We start from the raw sequence: 19,057 nt of genomic DNA, 5'->3' as shown, positions 1-19,057 counted from the left end.
GCAGTTTTTCTTGATACAATTCTTTTGGTTTCCCTGATTGTTCTAAATAAGATATGTTGACCTATCATTTAAATCCTGTGATCTGTTCTGAAATCCCCCATAAAGCTAAGTGTCAGTTTTTGCTCTATACTGAAAAGGATCCTTATTTTAAATGATTCGCATCATTGTATTTGGGTTAGATACATGAAAATATAATGCAAATATATTGAGCAAGGTTTTATAAAATGCTATTTGTTCAATTTGAAAACAGTCTCAGAAAATATTTACTTTTAACTGTGAAATAAGTATTCAGTTCATAATTTCTCATAACCAGAGGTTTTAAAAAGCTTTTTTGTTTCTGTGGGGTCTTTTTCAAGGTTGACTGTATTTTTAACAATTTTTTTTAGTGCAAAAATGTGTTAATACTTTTGAAAATAGTTTTTGGCCTTTTTTTTCTCTCCCTCTTTGGAGGGAGAGAAATTTTGATTTACAGCCAGAAACCTGCTCGGTTTAATCCCACAGAATAACACTAGTGGTTGAAGAACACCAGCCTTTAGGTGAGTTTGTGTCAGCCCACTTGGATCCTAAGCACCTTAATCAAAACTCCTCCTTCTTTCCAGAAGATTGTGTCAAGTCAGTAATGGGACAGAAATTCTCTTGTGTACTGTATTCTAAACTTAAATGCACTATTTTTGCTTCAGATATTTAACCATTCTGATAAGTGACTACTGCTTTCCAACCTTGGTTTTTTTTGGTTCAGGGAAAAGAAGCTCTCCGTGTTGGTGAGGCAGGAATACTCAGTGCCTCAAGCTGTGTGTCATGCTTTGCTTGATGATGGCAGTTCTTATTTTTTAAAACATTTTTCTTCTTCCAAACAGCTCTGAACCTCTAATTTCTGAGCTTTCTGGATTCACTATGTATTCACTATGTATTCGAGGAGAGGCTATTGAAGAAACCTTCTTATTCCAGGTACAGAAGGCATCACACTCACAGGCTCTCATCCTGCTGGGGAACTTCAACCACTCTGACATCTGATGGAAAAGCAGCACAGAAAGCTGTAGGCAACCCAGAGAACTCCTGGAAATTACTTTGTATATCTTCTTGAGCCAGGTAATAGAACAGCCCTACCAGGGGGCTTGCAAAACTGGACCTGACGGTGAGCAGTGCAAGGTAGTTGGAGGCAGCCTGGGCTGCAGTGATCATACACTGATGGAATTCACAGTCCTGAAGGATATGGGTCAGTGCAGGTGGATAAGGCACTCTTAAAGTTCCCTACCTCCAGAAAAGTGGACAGGAAGCAGCAGAGGTTTAGAAGCAACATGAATGATAAAGTGAGAAATGCCTCTTGCATTCTTGATTTTTGCTGCTATTTCTCAAGCAGAAAAGCCCAGGTGATGCTGGGTTTATTTCTGCCTGAGCTTGGGCCAATATGTCCCTGACAGATTCAGCCAATACAATGGTAGTTTGCTAATCTTCTGGGCCATTCCATATGTTGTAACCTGAAAAAGACCCCACTCAATTTCTTGTCTCACTAAATCTCCTGTGGAAGATTGATGCAAACCATTTCCTGAAGGTGAATCCCATTATGTCACTGAAATCAAGTTTCAATTCCCAATACATTCAAACGTTTTCCATGGGATTTATTCTGCAAGGAGATGTGAAAAAACAGTGAAGAAGAAAGAAGAAGAAATTCCTTTACCTTCCCCTAAGAAATTTTTGAACTCTTTGCCATGGAAAGGTAAAGCAATTCAGAAATTGCTTAGAAGAAGGTAACAGACCTTTCAGCAGAAGGAATATATTTACATGCATAGTTTTTCCTCTTCAAAATGTTGTAAAATTAGAATCCATGATATAATTTAACTTGTCTCTGGAAATAATGTAAAATATAAATGCAGTTTATTATAGAGCAAAGAATTTAAGTCTGAGTGGCGTAAATGGAGATTAGTGAAGAGCACAGTGCAGCATTTCTTCTTGCAGAGGTTTCTTACATCTTATCTACCAATTATGTTGGATAGCAATAAGACCTGCTTGAATTAAAACATTACTAAAGATTAGTGCATTCTTCTCTTATTAAGAAGTGGTAAATATTAATTAAAAAATTGTATGTTGATCACCTGGCTGACAGTCCCCAGTCACAGCCTGGCAAAATCTTTCCTGGTGGAATTTCTGATGACTCTCTGTGAACCTGTTCAGGAAAAATGGCACACAACTGAGTGGTTTATTTCCATCCAGGGCCAGGTACTGATAGCACATAAGCAGAGTGCTATTTGATTAATATTCTAAGTCTGGAAATGACTCTGTATTTCATCAGACTTGAATATGATAAGAAAAGAGGTTTGATTCTGAGTCACATTAAATTTCAAACTGAATGTACTCTTGATGTTCAGTTTGGGGACTTTTAAAATCTCAGGTGGATATGGTGTGACAAACCAGTGCTGTCAAAACAGAATAAGAATTATAACTTGTGCTTCTGTCTGAAACTATAGTTTGCATACAATCCACTTTAAACCAGAACAGCACTTCAGGAGACTCTTAACTCCTTTATTATGTACTAGAGAAGCTTATATGGGCATAAATGTATGACTTCCAGCAAATTCCTACAACATTTATTTTTCTATTGAGTGGCAGTAGAGTGGAAAAGCCTTCACAGCTTTAGCAAAGCTTTCAATTAAGCTGATAATAAATCAAAAATTGGTATTTAGTGATTGTTTGAGAAGCCAAAATGCATCAGAAATTTCCTTCTAGCCTCATCTGTTCAGCACTTATTGGTTACTAATCTCAAAAGAGATGGAAGAACTAAATTATTTTCTTGGTTCTTCAACTGAGAATATAAATGCATGGCTTGAGCAGCGCAGAACATCTCACATTTCCCCTGCTTTGCCATGGATATAAAAGATCTCCTGGTGTGTCACAAGCTATAAAATTATCTTTTTTATTCTGCAGAACCTTGCTTGCACAGGGCACAAGGAGCAGACCATGTGTTAAGAGCTAATATGTACTGCAGAGCTTAGCCTTCACGTAAGATCTGAAAGTGCTGCAAACAGACCAGAGGCATGGAAACAAGTGAAACAAAACGTGCTGAAATGCTCCACTCCCTTCTGCTGCTTTTCTAGCTCACCTGCAACACCAGGTTCGAAAGCTATGGGTTAGAAATAGCAAGCATAAATATTGTATCACCTTTTTTTTTGTTATACAGCTGATCTATTTTCTATCTGAAAAGGGGTTTCCTTTCCCTCAATACCTTTTCTTCAAGGAAAGGAAAAATGCCAATGTGCAAACATGCTATTTCTTTTCCACAAAAGAAGTGAGAAGTATTGTAACCATCAAAAGAGAAAGATTTTCAATAGAGATGCTGAAGGACTAGAAATCCAAACTGTGACCAGCTCCAGTAGCAAATTTTGGCTAGCATTCCATTGTACTGGAATGCTGTGTGCTGAGAGCAGGGGGGCATAAGATGAGGCGGAAAGATTTCAAAAACCTGGTGTATATCTGAATTTCTGCATCTATCACAGATTGAACCAAAAGTGTCAGCATTTTTACTTGAACTAGAGGTTTAAAATTTTTCTGTTTTTGTCCATCTTTTCTTCAAGGTTTGATCAATTATAACCAGATTTTATTGGTTTTAACTTTACACTCTATCATAAAGACCTGAAAAGAGGGAGCTGGGAATTTATGAGAGAAGCCCTAAGAGCCCCTTACCTACAGTGACAAAATTGCCACCACCATAATTTCTATTAAGTGCTACAAAATTACAGTGTAACAGCTCTGAAATTACATGTGACATCTGCATGAATACCAAATCACTTCATTGCATTCAGCCATATTACAAAAAGCACTTACTGAATTTGTACTGATTACGACTCTTACAAATTAACTTACCCAAGCAAACGTGCTTCCCAGTGTACATATATTATTTAAAGATCTCAGTTTAGTCAAAGGAAGGCAACAGAACAAATAGTGCTATCACTTAACATGGAGTATCATATTGAGAGAAGTACCCTGATATTTTAAAACTATTTTAAAGTGCTTGATTTTTAGAAAGACTCTTTCTTTTTAATTTTTGATTAAGCATGCCATGTCATTCTTTCATCCAGTCTCTCTAGAAAAAAAAAGCCTAAAAAGGGAAAAAGTAAGAAAGAATATGACAAATGTTCATTACACAGAATTTTCTTTTTTCAAATTACATTTCCCATAGTGCAAGCCAGATTTTATAGAGGTATAAGTCACAAAGAAATAAGAAACTGGTAATGAGATAGAAGAATATTTGAAATATGGATGCAAATCGCTACTACCTGCTGAGCAAAAATAGTCTGCAGAGACTGTCCTGAAAACTGAACTGCCATTAACATCTTGTAAGCACTAAATTTGCAGCAGAAGAATATTGGAATGATATGTCTGTGAAATGCCGAAGGCCTCTGATTTATCTCTAAGCAGAATGTTTCAGCTACATTTACATAAATATTTTAACAGGAATTTAATTTCAGGTTTAGTCATGCAATAAATCTCTTTATTGTACACATCTTCTTGTCCTAAGTTACCTATTGTGTTATGAGCGTGAAGATGGTTGTGTTAATTCATCTTTCTGGCTTGATGAATAACCTCAAAACACAATGTATTGATGCACCTATTTACACAAAAATCTTGCCACAGGCTGTTTAATTTTGTCTAGAGCATGTGCTCATTTAGATATAACTTATCCAATGACCATTAAGTGACTTGTATTTGACTCCAACTCTGAAACTCTCAAGGATGCCCCAAAACAGAACAACAGTAAAAAACAAAGGAAGGAAGTCTAGCATAGGTGTACTGGCAGCTGTGTATTCACCAACAGAAGACCTTAACTGCTTATTTTCTTTTCTGCATTTTATAACGAGCAGTAGGAACTCAGGCAGCTACTGTCTGACTGGCTTTTAGTCACTGTGCATTTCAGATACCATTGCTGCTGCAGTTTGATTGTGTTATGTTAGATATGGTGAAAGGGTTTAGCTGGTAATTTGTAATGTCTTCAGAGAATGCTTAACTGGGCATGGATTAATTTTTCTGCTTGGCAGAATGCTGGAAGTAAGCTCCTAATGGTTTTAAGATTTTTTTGTGAGCAGCAGTCTGGTGCAGGGCTGCCTGCCCTTCCCAAGCCTGTTTGGCATAGACTACAGAACCAGGAATGCTGACAGTGCCAATGAGCAGCCACATCTGTACACAGCCTTTTTGCCATTCTCTTTGCAAGCTCTTTGCTTGCTTTCTCGTTGAAAGAAAACTGTGATGGAACTGTTGTAAATCTCCCTTCAGGCATGTGAATTCAGTCTGCACAAGTCATACTGCCCTGCCTGAAAACTGATTATCACTTCTGATTTATTCAATCTCAGCACAGAACTTTTGCTCCAGTACTCAGAGGGGAACAGGCACAAGTGTAAATAACAACTGGCAGTTGGAATTTGGCTGTTAAGTAAGAGATTTTCAAAGGCTTAAACTGAAGCTAATGTCAAGGAGCTCTAATCAAGTCTTTCACAATAAGCTGGGTAGATATCACTCATTTTTGCTTCTGAAGATCTTGTAAAACTGTCCTGTTCTGTAAATTTTTTAATTGGAGACAAGCATAAGTACAGGTGCTTGCAAATCTATTGGCTTAATTTACAAAATCTGACTCTGAATTGTTAACTAAGGAAGTTTTAGGCTGCAAGCCAAATTGGCATAAATAGGTAGAGACACAATATTATATCTTGCCTCAAGGCAGTTGCCTGCTTTACAGAGAATTAAGATAAGAGTGGACATTAAGGTTGTCTAATCAGTATCATTGGGCAGACCAAAGCTGATTATAAAAGTTTAGAAAAGAGTAACTGGAGTTATGCAAATGCACTTGGACATCTTTAAACCCAGATGATTGCACTAGTAAGAGCATACAAATGTATGGTACATAAACAGAGAGGTGGAAATGGAAAAGGAGGTGCAAAGATGGCCTGGTGAAGGATAGACTCCAATATAATATAGGGCACTGCAATGCAATCCTCTTCGGCTTTGAAAGCTAATTTGTAGTTGTCTTGGTTGTCTTACTCAGTCACTGACTTCTCTATTATGCCTGTTAAGCCTGGGATTTCTTCTGTCTGAAGTGGTTAATAAGTCCTCCTCTTATGTCTTCTATTTCCCGCATTGTCAAATAAGGTGACCAGAAAAGACTTAAAAGGGAGTTAGAAACAGCAGTGTCCTCCTTGGGCAGGTTTTAAAGGAGGGTTATGCAAAATCTGGAATTGTATTTTCCCTAAAAGCTACTGTGACTGCCACAAAAGTTTTTATTTTCATTCTAAAGTGCACAATGGAGAAAGGAGAAAGGCAGCAAATACGCCACTGTACTTCACACATTTAGCAAAAAGTTAATAGATCTACTTAGGAACAAAGATACTCTCAGCTAATCTTTGGACTTGATTAATAGAATCATTGAATATCAGGTTGAACAAGATCCTTGGAGGTTGTCTGGTTGAATCCCCAGCTGGAAAGAGGACTATTAACCAAGACCAAATCAGAAGAGCCTGGGCTTTTACTGATTCCATTTCCTGTCTGCTACAGTGCTACAGTTATGATGCATGAAAGTTGTCTGTCTTCCCCAAAGTCTTTTGACACTATTCATTTTTAGACACAGGCCACCACTTCGCCAAATCTTTATTCAGTTGAGACAGACAATGCTTAGCATTATTTTCTTTTACCCAGTTTCCTATATTTTCCCTGAATTTATGGCCCAGCCTGTAAGCCACAGAGCCCTCTCATCATTGAGTCAACAATTCCCGTTCTGAAGGATTGTGTGAATTCCATATATTTCTATAATTGTATCCCATTGGGAAAGTTCACACCTCAATGGTCCTTATGCTCACTGTTCATTTTTTATGGTATAGAGCACTACAGTAGATTCTATCACAAATCCTGTGGGAGTACTGGCTGATTCCAGGCCAAGCAAGGGATTCATTCTTTCTGTTCCACTTTGGTCACTTGTTTGTGACTGCTCATTTTTGCTCTTTAAAGTCCTCTCCCAGTCATCTAACTTGTAATGACTCTTTTGCTTTACTCAGGTACAGCAAAAAATTATGAGGAGATTAATCTGTAAAGATGTAATTAAATGGCAACAGATTGCCAATAGTCAAGAGTCAGGTAGCTGAAATTCCCACATGGGAGTGCAATGCCTCCCAGAAAAATTTATGTTACATGGAATTTATTTTGTTCTTAAATTCTACCATTTTGATCAGCAGGTGATTTGAGGGATCTACTTGAAATAACTGATACAGTTAACTCACAGATCAGTTTGCTTTGATCAGAAGGTCACAGCTGGACTCTTTTTCTTCATAGAGGAAGTTCGTCACATATCATCTTCCTGCAAAGATTGAATAGTGACAAAATTGGTTTATCTTCAGAAATTAAGAATTTCCAAAATCAGAAATCAGACTCAAATGCTCAAATGCAAATTATGAACTGCCTATGGCAGATTTATTGAGACTAGTGGTCTGTCAATAACACTTTACACCAAAAGAAAGTTTATTCCTTTGAATCCACACAGCTCAAAAAACCCCCCCCACATGCTTTTTTTCTCTCCTTTCCTGTCTTTCATTTGAACTTGAATATTTCTGGAAAGAATGGAAAGAGTGGCAACATTAAATTATTTTATTGTCCTAAAATATTTATCAAAACTCTGGAATCCTTTCTGAGACAGATAGGGGTCACAAATGTGTACAAATACAAAGCATGAAAGTGGGAAAACAGTCTGTCTTGCCCAAGACACTGAACATGTCACATCAACACCAGCAACTTGGTTGGGAAGGCAGACCCAGTGAAAATGTCCTATCAATAGAAAAGGCAGCACACATAGTGCATTTGTTTAAAGGATTAGCAAACTGATAAGCTTCAGACATACTAAGAGAGACAAAAAAAAGGATGATATTCTGTGACACAAGGAAATTCTTGGGTAGTGCCTGTTTTTTCACTCTCCAAACACAGTAATATGAAAAGCTATTTACCTAAGAATTGTGATGGAGTTATCATGGTAGAGTGCAAGGTTTTCCTTGGGAAAATGACTGAGTCTCTTCCGTAACCTGCTTTAAATTATGTTAGTTGTCACTCTAGATTCCAATTTTGGAAAGAGAAGGGCAGACTTCTGATATTCCTGCTGCAAATGCCAAGCCTGGCACCCTGTTCAGAGATCTTTTACGAAGCAATTCCCCCAAGATGGCTGGGAGATCCTTGGAGTAACTCAAGTGCCAAGGTATAATGTTTATTTCTAGGGCTAAATAATGAGGTTTATAGATTTCTTGTGCACTTATCCAACAGAAACAAGCTAATAGTGGGCAAAGCCAAAGGGACAGGGAAAGAATTCTCTGGGATATATTTCATATGCTAAAGCTGTTATTGAAATACAGGTGCACATCCAGCTCAGAATCTCTGCTCAACAGAACAATTGCACAAATTGCCTCTGACTAATAACAGTAAAAGGCCTGGATCTCTGTATTCCCTGGAAAATTTAAAATCTGAATTTAATACAGTGCAGCCTCATTTCTGAACTAATGCAGTTGTATAAAATACATTTTGTTTGAAAGAACACTTTGCTGGAGAGAGAGGAATACAAAAGGTGTGTCTGAGAATGCTGTGGACCACAGAGGTTCTTAAAAGAAAAATAATATATAGAAGAATATTGAAATCTGCCTATTTATCACAGCATCAATGTGTAATAATATAACAATTATTAATGTGTAATAATAACCATTATTAATTGTTATGTTCTCCATTTTGGCCATATAGTCTGATATGCAATCTTCTTGTGTGGTTTCTCAGGAACAAGGTGATTTACACTTAGTCTTCCAGCATTTATAAAAATATTCACATCAAGCCAAATAATCTTAAGTAGCTCATGTTAATTCAGATATACCCCTGCCACCCCCCCTTTGTTATTGAGGTGGTTTCTGCACCAAGAAATTTTTGACTTTCTCATGATCACATTCAGGCCTTTTAAAGGCTGTAATTCACATAGACTCTTTAGCCCTTCAAGTACAGCACTGCAAATTTGGCTGTGCACAGGAATTACCTTTGGTCAGTTAAGACTTGGGCAATAACCACCACACTTCTCCCAATATTTTCTACTTAAAAAAATCTGCATGCTTCTTCTTATGCAGGTTCCACAATAGAATGCTAGCTTCAGAACCCACACCAACCAGCAGCCAATACCACCTCTGAAGGAAATATTACACCATTCAATAATTACCCTGAGCTTGAGCCCAGATGCCCTGATCAGGATTTGTACTGCAGATATGTAAAAGAAGATCTCACACCTACCTCAGAAATTTTTGAGGCTGAGATTGCAAGGGATTTAGAAAAGAAAGGAGAAAATGAAAATGGAACTCCTCTACATGTACAAACATATTCTTATAAATGCCTGCTGCTTAGAAATTTCCTTAATTGGTTGAATTCATGTAAACATCACACAGAACAAGTATTCAAAACTTCATTCAGAAATACTGCACTGATTTAGTAAAGGTGAATTTCAAAATATTCAGTATTCACTGTGGTTTAGAAAAGCCCTAAAGAAATACAGAGATTCTATAAAAGCCACTGCAAAGGTCTCAAGTGACTTCTGCTATCGGTGTGAACTGAATACCTCCTGAAGACAACCTGCAGCACAGAAAATACCATCCTTCATAAAGCAAGGCACAAAAACTGCAGCAAGGAAAATCTTAAAAATATGATGGGGCTACAACATATGTTCTTTTCACTGGGATTCACATGATATAACTACCAGTATTTCACAATGGAGATGCTTTAGTTATCATAAACCACTTTGAAGTAGTTCACAGAAACCACTCAAATCCTCAGCTAATTGACAATTTAATCTGCACTTCACAGTCAGTGATATTTAAGACTATGCAATTTCCCACATCCTCTGCTCCATTACAATTCTTCACAGAACCTGCTTTAAAAGCATTGTCAAAATGTCCAAATGTTTTTTAAGCAGGCTACAGCTGTCTATATCCTTCAAATATATAATGGCTTTCCTTCTGAGGTCAGCCTGTAAAAGCCACAGGATTTTGCATCAACAAAGAAGTCTCAGCAGCAATGCAATCATGTGGATTATATGAAACTGGACCATCTGAAGGGCTAACCAAAGCCCTGTAAAACTAATAAAAAATGGATGTTGCTGAACTTTGGCATTCACGTAAGAGAAATGTACAGTGAACTAATTACAATTTCTGTCCTGTGTACTGTCATTCATTTCACAGCTTCCCTGAGGAATGTTCTCTCAGCAGTCATGCAGCAAACTGTCCCCAAAGGTCACTGGTAAAGGCATTATATAGAATCTGATTCTGGGAATTGTTTCTGGGCTCTAATTGGAAGCTATATCATTTTGACTTGTCACAGCTCGGTTGTGTTTGTGTCTGTTGGTGGGACCATTCATATCTATAAAACCTCTTGTGATGCTAAGGACCTTGCAATGCTGAAGGAGCTTGCTGAGTCAGGATCTCTGCCATTACATGGTCATTCACTGTTTGCTAACTTATGAGGAAAGAATCCCACCAATAAATCCCATGGAGGAGAACTTATTCTACCATTTATTCAGCAATGCCAAAGCTCTTTAGAAGATAGCTGTAATTATTGCTCCATGGTGCAGAAAAACATAGTCATCTTTGTTTAAAGAGTGAGGAAAATAGGATCAAAGATCTGTCCCAATGTCATATGGATTTAATGAAAGCAGCTTCCAGGAGCCCACAGTTCACTAAGGCTGCAAACAGGGCCAGACTTTGGCAGAATGCAGCAGCAGCTCCATCTGATACGGATTGCCCAATACTTCTGCTTCTGAACCTCAGCAGAACACAGCCTTCTACTCAATGAAAAAGTATTTGATGAAAGTTTATGCAGAGCACTAAGAAGTTGGTCTCCCTGGAGAATAGACTGGAGTATTACATTATCCAGCTGTCTCACGAATACACAGTCCAGGTCCTCCTGTGGATGAGAAACTGCAATGCATGATGCTGCTGGGCACTGGCACCAAATCTTCTGCCTCTCTCTGCCATGGTATTTCCCCTTGGGCTCTGGGAACTCAATTAATTTATTCTCAAAATCCGATAGCCAAAAAATTTGGTCTTCAAGGTACTTGCATAGGAAAAGGGATTTTTTTGTTTGTTTGCTTGGTTGGTTTATTGTTTTACTTTGGGCTTTTTGTTTTGGGGGGGCGGGGAAGTTTTTGTATATGCACCTACCAAGGAAGATATTTTTGAAAAAAATTGTGAGAAAGTCACTCCTTCTAAAACTTTTTAGATCACTCTAAAAGTCTAAATTCATGTCAGTAATCTGGTCTCTCCTTTTAGTAAAGCAGAACGAGGAAAAAGGAATAAAAGGCAAAAAATCGGCTAACTGCAATACGGCAAACCCAGTGCATGCATCAGAGAGATGAGCATGCAGATGGTCCATGAGTGATTTGAAAAGGTTTCAAATGCTTGTACCTCAGGATATGTCATTATCTGCTAGCTATCACATGGAACTGAAGTTTGTATTAAATCACCCAGCTTCATGCCTAGCAGATAGTAAATCTTTATATAACATTCAGTGGAGCTATTATATCACAGTTTCACAGCCTTCCTCCTAGCTGTTAAGCATTCTTTTTCTCTGTGTCAGATTTTTAACAGCAGTTTTCTCCCTATTTCATCAGAGGAAGGTGTTTAGCTCTTTTTTGTGGTGAAGTACTTTTAAAAAATCTATTAATTTCTCAGCATGATTCACCAGACTGTTCTCATATGCCAAATTCCCCCCTTCTCATCATGATCTGGCTACCCACTCACTCAAACAAGATTTAATTTCTTCCTGTGGATATTAACTCTAAATCCCAAGTGCATGCTTATCCACCCTGCCTCTTATTTCAGGACAGCTCCTTGCTTGTGCTGCGGCTCTAATTAGTCAGCTGGCCCACAAACCCCTGGCTCCAAGAGAAAATGCCAGCACCGTGCACTAAGCCCCTGCTCCAGCTCTAAGCCCTGCTTCAAATGGCAGTGTCTCCAAAGGGAAGGCATGGGTGTCTATGAAAAGCAGTGCGTCTCAGCCTGACTTTTCCCCGCACTTGATTTAGTTTGTCTGAGTTTTTGTTTACTCGGAATCTTTACCGGGCTCTGCTGTCGATAAGGCAAGAATTGTTTTCTGCTTAAAATGCAGCGGGTGGGTGGGAGAGGAGAGCAGCTCAGGATGCGGCTGGAGCCGGGAGTTGCCAGGCAACTGCTGCCTGCAGCGGCACCGCGTCCTTCGGGCACCTCACCCTGTGGGCACCGCACCCTGCCAGTACCGCACCCTGCCTGCACCTCACTTTGTGGGCACCGCACCCTGCCTGTACCGCACCCCTGCGGGCACCGCAACCTATGGGCACCGCACCCCGCGGGTACCGCATCCGGCCGCCCCCGCACCCTGAGGGTACCGCACCCTGCCTGCACCGCACCCTATGGGCACCGCACCCTGCGGGTACCGCATCCCGCCGCCTCTGCACCCTGCGGGCACCGCACCCTGCCTGCACCGCACCCTATAGGCACCGCACCGTCCCTGTACCGCACCCTATGGGCACCGTACCATGTCAGTACCGCACCCCGCGGGTCCGCACCCCACCTGTACCGCACCGTGACATTACCGCACACTATGGGCACCGCACCCCACCGGCACCCCACCCTGGGGGCACCGCACACTATGGGCACGGCACTGTGCCAGTACCGCGCCCCTCTGTGCCCTCCGCTCCCTTCCACTCCCCTCCGGTGCCAGGTTTATACTCGTTTTCCACTGCCTGGGGGATGCCCGGGAATGTACTCGTGCTAAAACTGCTGTGCAGCAAGGTGTTCCTACAGCAAACGATTTTGGTATTTAGCTCTGTTTTTGTGCCTAGGGAACGCTCCTGTTGCTGATTTCTTCAGAAAAGTGATTGCTAAAGAGCATTTATAGCTAAAGTAATGTGTATTTCAAGGCATTATGAGCTTTTCAGTTAGACTTCCCCTCTTATGCCTGATATTGACTTAACATTGGTGAAATAATTTCAGTATTTCCTTGAAGAAAGATATAAGATCTGTTTTTGTCAGCAGAACTGTGTGTTTATGTACCAGCATATTTTCAATACAGGAGTCTGCCTTAGGTAAAGTTGTGGATGTCACCCAAGGCAGTGGTCTCTGGAATCTCCTTCACACTCTCAGACTCCTGAATGTTGTCCAAATCCAGTTCCCCAACTGCTCATCTTCTGTGTTCTGACTTTTCTGTGTAGATTTGGCAAGGAAAGAGCAGGTAGAAATCTGCGACTGAAAATGAGACTGCAGAGGGATTTTCTATTTCAGTGTGTTTGTTTGGGAAACCTTGAGTAGACAGCACCTGGAAACACTAGTGGCAGAGTGCTAATTTTGATGATAGACTCATCAAGTAGACTGAGAGAAAACCTCTAAAGATATTTTTTTACCAAGAGACAAGACTGAGATTCAGGGACAATTGCCACAACTCTTGCATGTTGCTGCTGAATTCCTCAATTGCTTGTGGACAATATTCATGATGGGCTTTCACTTTTCTCCCTGCATTGGGTCTGTTCTGCTTTGCATGATTTCCCAGCTGGAAATTAACCCGGGGGAACAAGGCTGCCCTGTGTCCCAGGTTATGTCTGAGCCCGTGGGCTAAAGCTCCAAGACCAGTGGGCCAGTGTCTCAGGCTGTGCTTCCAGCAGCTGAGCAGGATGGTGTCTTCCACATCCCTTTGGCAGCAGTGGGAGAGGGACATGTCCCTGCAGCAAATGCCCATGTCCTGGCCCCCACTGGGGCTGCTCTGTCACCACCTGCTGACTGGTGCCTGAGGGTCACACACCTGTGGTGCCAAATGAGTGCAGTGGGACTTGTACAGAGGAATACAGCTCCTCTCCTTGCATGTGGGTTCTGCTGCTAGGCAAGAGAATCTTCTTGTTCACCTGCAGCTTTGTACAAAGCTCCCTTTCACTCACTCATCAATCTGAATTAATAACACCACTTAAATATGAAAAGGTTTACCAATTACCTCCTGAGTTTTCAGCATTCATTTCGGTGCTAACACTTACCAAAGAAAATAAATTACAATTATAGGACTGTATATTTAAGATCTCATTTGTCATGTCTTTTCCTTCTCTCAGATCATTGTTCACTGAGTTCCTTATAGATTTAGACCACTGGGTATGCTTTGTTCAGCTGTACAATTTATATCATGTAGAGACAGGGCTTTCCTTCAGGTATTCAACAAAGCAATTAACAACCCTCTGAGTACAAACAACAGTCTTATGTGATGGATGCTCACATGTGTATCTCCTCTAATTCTGGTGCCATTCTGAATTAATTTTAATTTACACTTTCCTGGAAGGGATTTGTTTTGTACCCCTGGCTTCCATGCACAGAGCTCTGCACTATCACCACTTGCACCAGGAAGCAGAGCATCAGGGAGGTCTAATGAAATAAGAAGATGCCCTGAACACAATCATTCTCTTTCAGGTCACCAAGGACATCTTCTGTTATTGTATAGTGCTTCCTCTCCTACACAGCAACCCTTTCCATGAAAACTCAGGGACTGGAAGTAGATGCTACAGGAGACTAAATACAGTATGGCCTCTGTGGGAAAAAGGGTTCTCAATCTCACTTCAGTGAAAAGAAAGGCAATTTCCTACTCCTCCATGCAGTCACCTGGGATCTGGCAAAGCCCATAGGATAGATTATTTGCCCCCTACATCTTGAGGACAGACAGGTCTATGGAGAACATCAAGTTTGACAAATAAGTCTCACTTATCAATCTTATAATCCGTCAGAAAACTAATCAGTTGCCAAATAGGTGGAAATCTGTGAGTTGTGTGGAAAGCGTTAGACTATCAGATATTGTCCCTTTTGGATTCCAATTCTTTTGTCACTCTGGTTCTAGTCAGTCTTAGGGCATCCTTTGAAAGGGAAAGAATAATCTTCTTGTCTGATGCTAGTGGCATATTTGCTGTTCAGGAATCCATGATGCAGGGTGGTTCGTGGTAGGTGAGGAATCCTCCTCTCCCAGGGAAGGATGCTACTTTTGTGTGTGACATCAGTTTTCAGACTGTGTTCATAATTTTCCTGATCAATTAAAAATCCAAGACAAGGGGCAGAATTGAATAAAATTAAAGAGATTTGTGGACATCAAATCTTTGTTTAAAAAGTGGTTAAGGAATTGGGATAAGATCTTTCTGTGAGTGATTTTTTTTCCTGTGTGGTCAAAATGTAGCTTTTTAATCAAAGGTACTGATACACAGATTTCTGAAGACTATTTTGCTCTTACCTGTTTTCCTATTTAAAGTACTCTAAGATGACACTTATTGACAGGGTTTATTGGTGGACTTCACAGTCCTGGGTTTGTGGTTGGACTTGACCTGAAAGATCTTTTCCCACCTAAATCATTCTATGATTCTATGATTAGAGAAGCTTCAAAGCAGCACAAAGGTGTTGAAATTTCTTGCTTTCTCCTCTGAAATATCACAGACAGGGACATTGAATGAAAAGGTTTTCTGTGGTGTGGCTGACCTGGGGCCATGACTGCTGGCGGAGTTCTGAAACAATAACAAGAAAATAGGTCACTTCCACATACTGATTCCTTCACTTCTTAACCCCCTAGCAGAGTGGTTTGCACTAATGCAAACCCCACAGTCATAATCTTGATAATGGATGCAAACCTCTAAAAGGTGAAGGGATAAGCAGCATGCAATTCAGACCAGTTTTGAGAAGGAAAAAAAGAAAAGATGAAAATCTGTCAGGAAAAGCCCATTTCCACCAGATTTTTCTAAACTAATCCTTTGGCTCTCTAACACTGCCTTCTCCTGCATCACAGATTCCACCCTAGCTTTGTCATGCTATGTAAAACAAAAGGTAAGAGAGGTTAGATTTTAGATTGACTGTTTGGTCTATCAGCATTTCTTTACAACTGTCCTGAACACAGAACAAAATCCTCTGTGCACCATCTATCATTTCTTTACAATAGCCTCCAGGAACCTATTTAATACCTCATTCACTATTCACCAGCAGACCATTACACTCCAGTTTATTTTCTTACATGCGCATTTCCAGGATGCACCAACATGCTGACAAGCTTTTTGTGCAATGGGCCCTTTCAGCCATGTGTTTGAAACAGTATTTAGAAAAGTAGGAGAAATTAGATAGCAGTGTCTGTCCAGAGAAAGGTCAGTGTTCCGATTTTTTCTTCTTAATGGGCCCTAGGGCACTAGTTGGATGGAGCAGTTCTCAGGCTTGACCACAGGTCCATGTCCCCTAAGAGGAATTTGATCTGAACCAGTGACTCCTAAAGAGTGTTACAAAACATATATCAGCCCTGCTGGCTGTAATAACCAGTGCACTGTGTGCTGCTGCTTTGAAAATAAAAAAACAAACAACCCTTCTTGCTATATGCTAGAATAAAGAATGTGAAATACTTGCTCTCCAGCACTGCTAATGATTTTACTATAAATTAGACTTAAAAACCGACAGAGCTTTACTGACATTTTCAACTATCTGCGTGGGACTGCATTCTTACTGCCCTTAGAAATATTAATGGTAAAATCTTCTGGCTACCTGCATACCCTGAAAAAAATATTAATTTGCTTCATTTTCAATGCTTGTCTGCAAATGGATTCTAAAGTCCTGAAAGAGGTATTACTCTTTTGTTATATGGAACTACTATAGTCTCTTTTTATTATGCAATTATGGGAAAAAAGTTTAAATCACCAATACCTGTAATAAAAATGAAAGCTTTGGGCTTTGTGGGTTTTTTTTAAAATTTATTTTCTGCTTTGATTTTTTTTCTGTATAAAAAGAGCAATAGAAGATCAAATGTGAATTCAATTTACTTAATATATTCTCTATGACCTCTGAAGGTCAGAGAACCAATTCAAATGACTAAATCACTAATGGCTGTCATTGAAGTATGCGCACAGAAGCATGTGCCTATTTTATGAGCCATAAACAGGACTTCTCTACCTCTTAGAGGAGCTGCAGAAAGCAGTGACAGCTTCTGTCAAACGGGGAGCTGCAGAGTGCTGGAGGGTGAAGGCTGAGATTAGAGAATTTCAGGGAGAGCCACACGACTGTTCCTCATTTCATTAGCTCAGCACCCACATGACAGCACTAAGGACAGTTGCTCAATGAGTCCATTGATACCGGAACATATGGAAGCCTCTGCCTGTCCCAATCTTATTAGTGTGAGGATTTTGCTGTCCTTTGGACAGCTTTGGATGGACTTTCGAAAGCAAAGAGGATACAGCTGTTAAGCCTCACCTTTCACCTCGACTGGGGAAGTCCCTGAGAACGCATGTGGGGCTCAGTTTCAAGCCATGAATCACTGTCACAAAGTCTGTGTTATGTCAGGCCGTGTGGTGGGCTGGTCCTGGCTGAGTGCCAGGTGCCCACCGAGCTGTTCTGCCACTCTTCTTCCTCAGCAGGACAGAGAGGGAGAAAATAAGATGGGAAAAACCCCTCGTGTGTCAAGATAAAGGCAATTTGTCAACAGCACACTGAAATGCATTTGTTTAATCTAAATGAACCCTGAGGGTTGGGAACCAGCCACATGATTTTGGTTTGGCCTTCCAAAATAAAATTATAAAATAAATTTACTATTATTACATTGCCACTATACGTGGAAAATGTTTTTCTCTTCCAATTCACTGAAAAGAGTAGTTAAATCAACCATCTTTTTATGTTCAGATAGATCTTTTTATGAATCACCGCTGTTTCAAAGCAATAAACCAGCTTTCATATTTAAAACACACAATAAATTGAGCTTCTGAATTTCTTGATGATAATGTGGTGATGTTAATTTTCTCTGAAAAACTTTACTTCTATTAACTCTCTTTCCTTTTCAACCTTTACACTTAATAATTACAGTTTTTGTAATGTTCATACATGTTATATGCGCACACAACCTTTGGTTTCCAAAATTTGCCCTGAAACTACCAAAAACCTTGGCCCCAGAGCACATCTGCAACTGTATAAAAAGGCCTGAAACAAAGTGCAGGAAATCAAAGAGCTGGATTTTCAAAGCTCCTTTTGATAATCTAAGTGGAGGCAATTCACCTAATTACTTTTCTCTATGTTTTAAATTCTATTAATTGTTTTCCACCACATCTGCTCTCTAGTGTGACATAGATTACTCTTAACAGAAAGAAGTAGCAGAAGATAAAAGGAAGGAAAAACCAAATGAACAGGCTATGATCTTTATAAGTAGCTGCATTTGCAAGCAAAACCACAGTGTATGAAGTCACATGGCAAGAAGATTTCTTTTGTACTCTCTATTTCCAGTTATACAATATACATTTTAATGCATTAAATTAACTGTGTGCAGAGGGCCAGCACTTGACCAATGTTCCACTTAGATGTCATTTAAGCTCTGGCCACCTCTGTCCTCTCCTGCAGTCCTTTGTGCAAGAGTTAATCCAGCTCAAAAGGGAATAGCTAACCTTATTATGAGGAGAAAAAGAAAGGAAAAAGTAAGATTTTGAATAAGAATGGACCAAAATTTGACTAAGTAGTTTCAAAGTGATCTTAATAGTTTTTGGGCAGGAAATCTTTAATTTGCCATGGGAATGGGTTTCTTCTGCTTTTATAATGTAAAAAATAATGAGAAGTGTTTTTTGTCCCAAGCAATGAGCAAAGATTTTGATATGGCTGCGACATTGTTTCAATAGAGAAATGAAAACAGGGTAGGGACAGATAAGTGCATGTAATGGTCCCTTTAAATATTTTTGACAGGTTTTCATGCTTTTTTCCCTGGTGGTAATTCAAGAGATCTATCAGATAATTACATAAATATATGAGATGTGCTGCCCGTCCAAGGAAAAGGTTAGTGCCATCACAGGCCGTGTAAATCTTCTTTTATGAAAAGGAACGCAAATGAAATGATCACCTAAGTCGAAGTTTTATAAAATATTGACTAGGATTATGTTTCCTGAGGGAGTAATTTTATCTTAATCCCTCATTTGAGATTCTATTCCTATGTACATTGGATGATCAATCAATTGATGTCATTGAACAGCAGGTGGGAATAAGGTCAAAACTGCAATATGCTTACCTTAAAAATTATTGAA

General features: G+C 39.7%; 1 protein-coding gene across 2 annotated transcripts in view; it reads left to right on the top strand.

Moving 5' to 3' along the window:
- The window catches only part of LOC113459593 (uncharacterized), a 58,663-nt gene extending 41,992 nt beyond the window's left edge, over positions 1–16,671 (top strand). Inside the window, exons 7-8 of one of the 2 annotated variants that reach the window (XM_074543195.1) lie at positions 858–8,218; positions 9,123–16,671. In XM_074543195.1, the coding sequence (XP_074399296.1) occupies positions 12,142–12,792 (651 nt within the window). In that variant the 5' untranslated portion in view covers positions 858–8,218; positions 9,123–12,141 and the 3' untranslated portion in view covers positions 12,793–16,671. Of the gene's footprint in view, positions 1–857 lie in introns of both variants that reach the window. The other variant, XM_074543196.1, reaches the window with a different exon arrangement.
- The last annotated feature ends 2,386 nt before the right edge of the window (positions 16,672–19,057 follow it).

This window comes from Zonotrichia albicollis, chromosome 6 (genome assembly GCF_047830755.1).
Source record: "Zonotrichia albicollis isolate bZonAlb1 chromosome 6, bZonAlb1.hap1, whole genome shotgun sequence".
Taxonomy (NCBI): domain Eukaryota; kingdom Metazoa; phylum Chordata; class Aves; order Passeriformes; family Passerellidae; genus Zonotrichia; species Zonotrichia albicollis.
The sequence above is the reverse complement of the archived record's forward strand: the minus strand, read 5'-3'. Positions and strand labels throughout refer to the sequence as shown.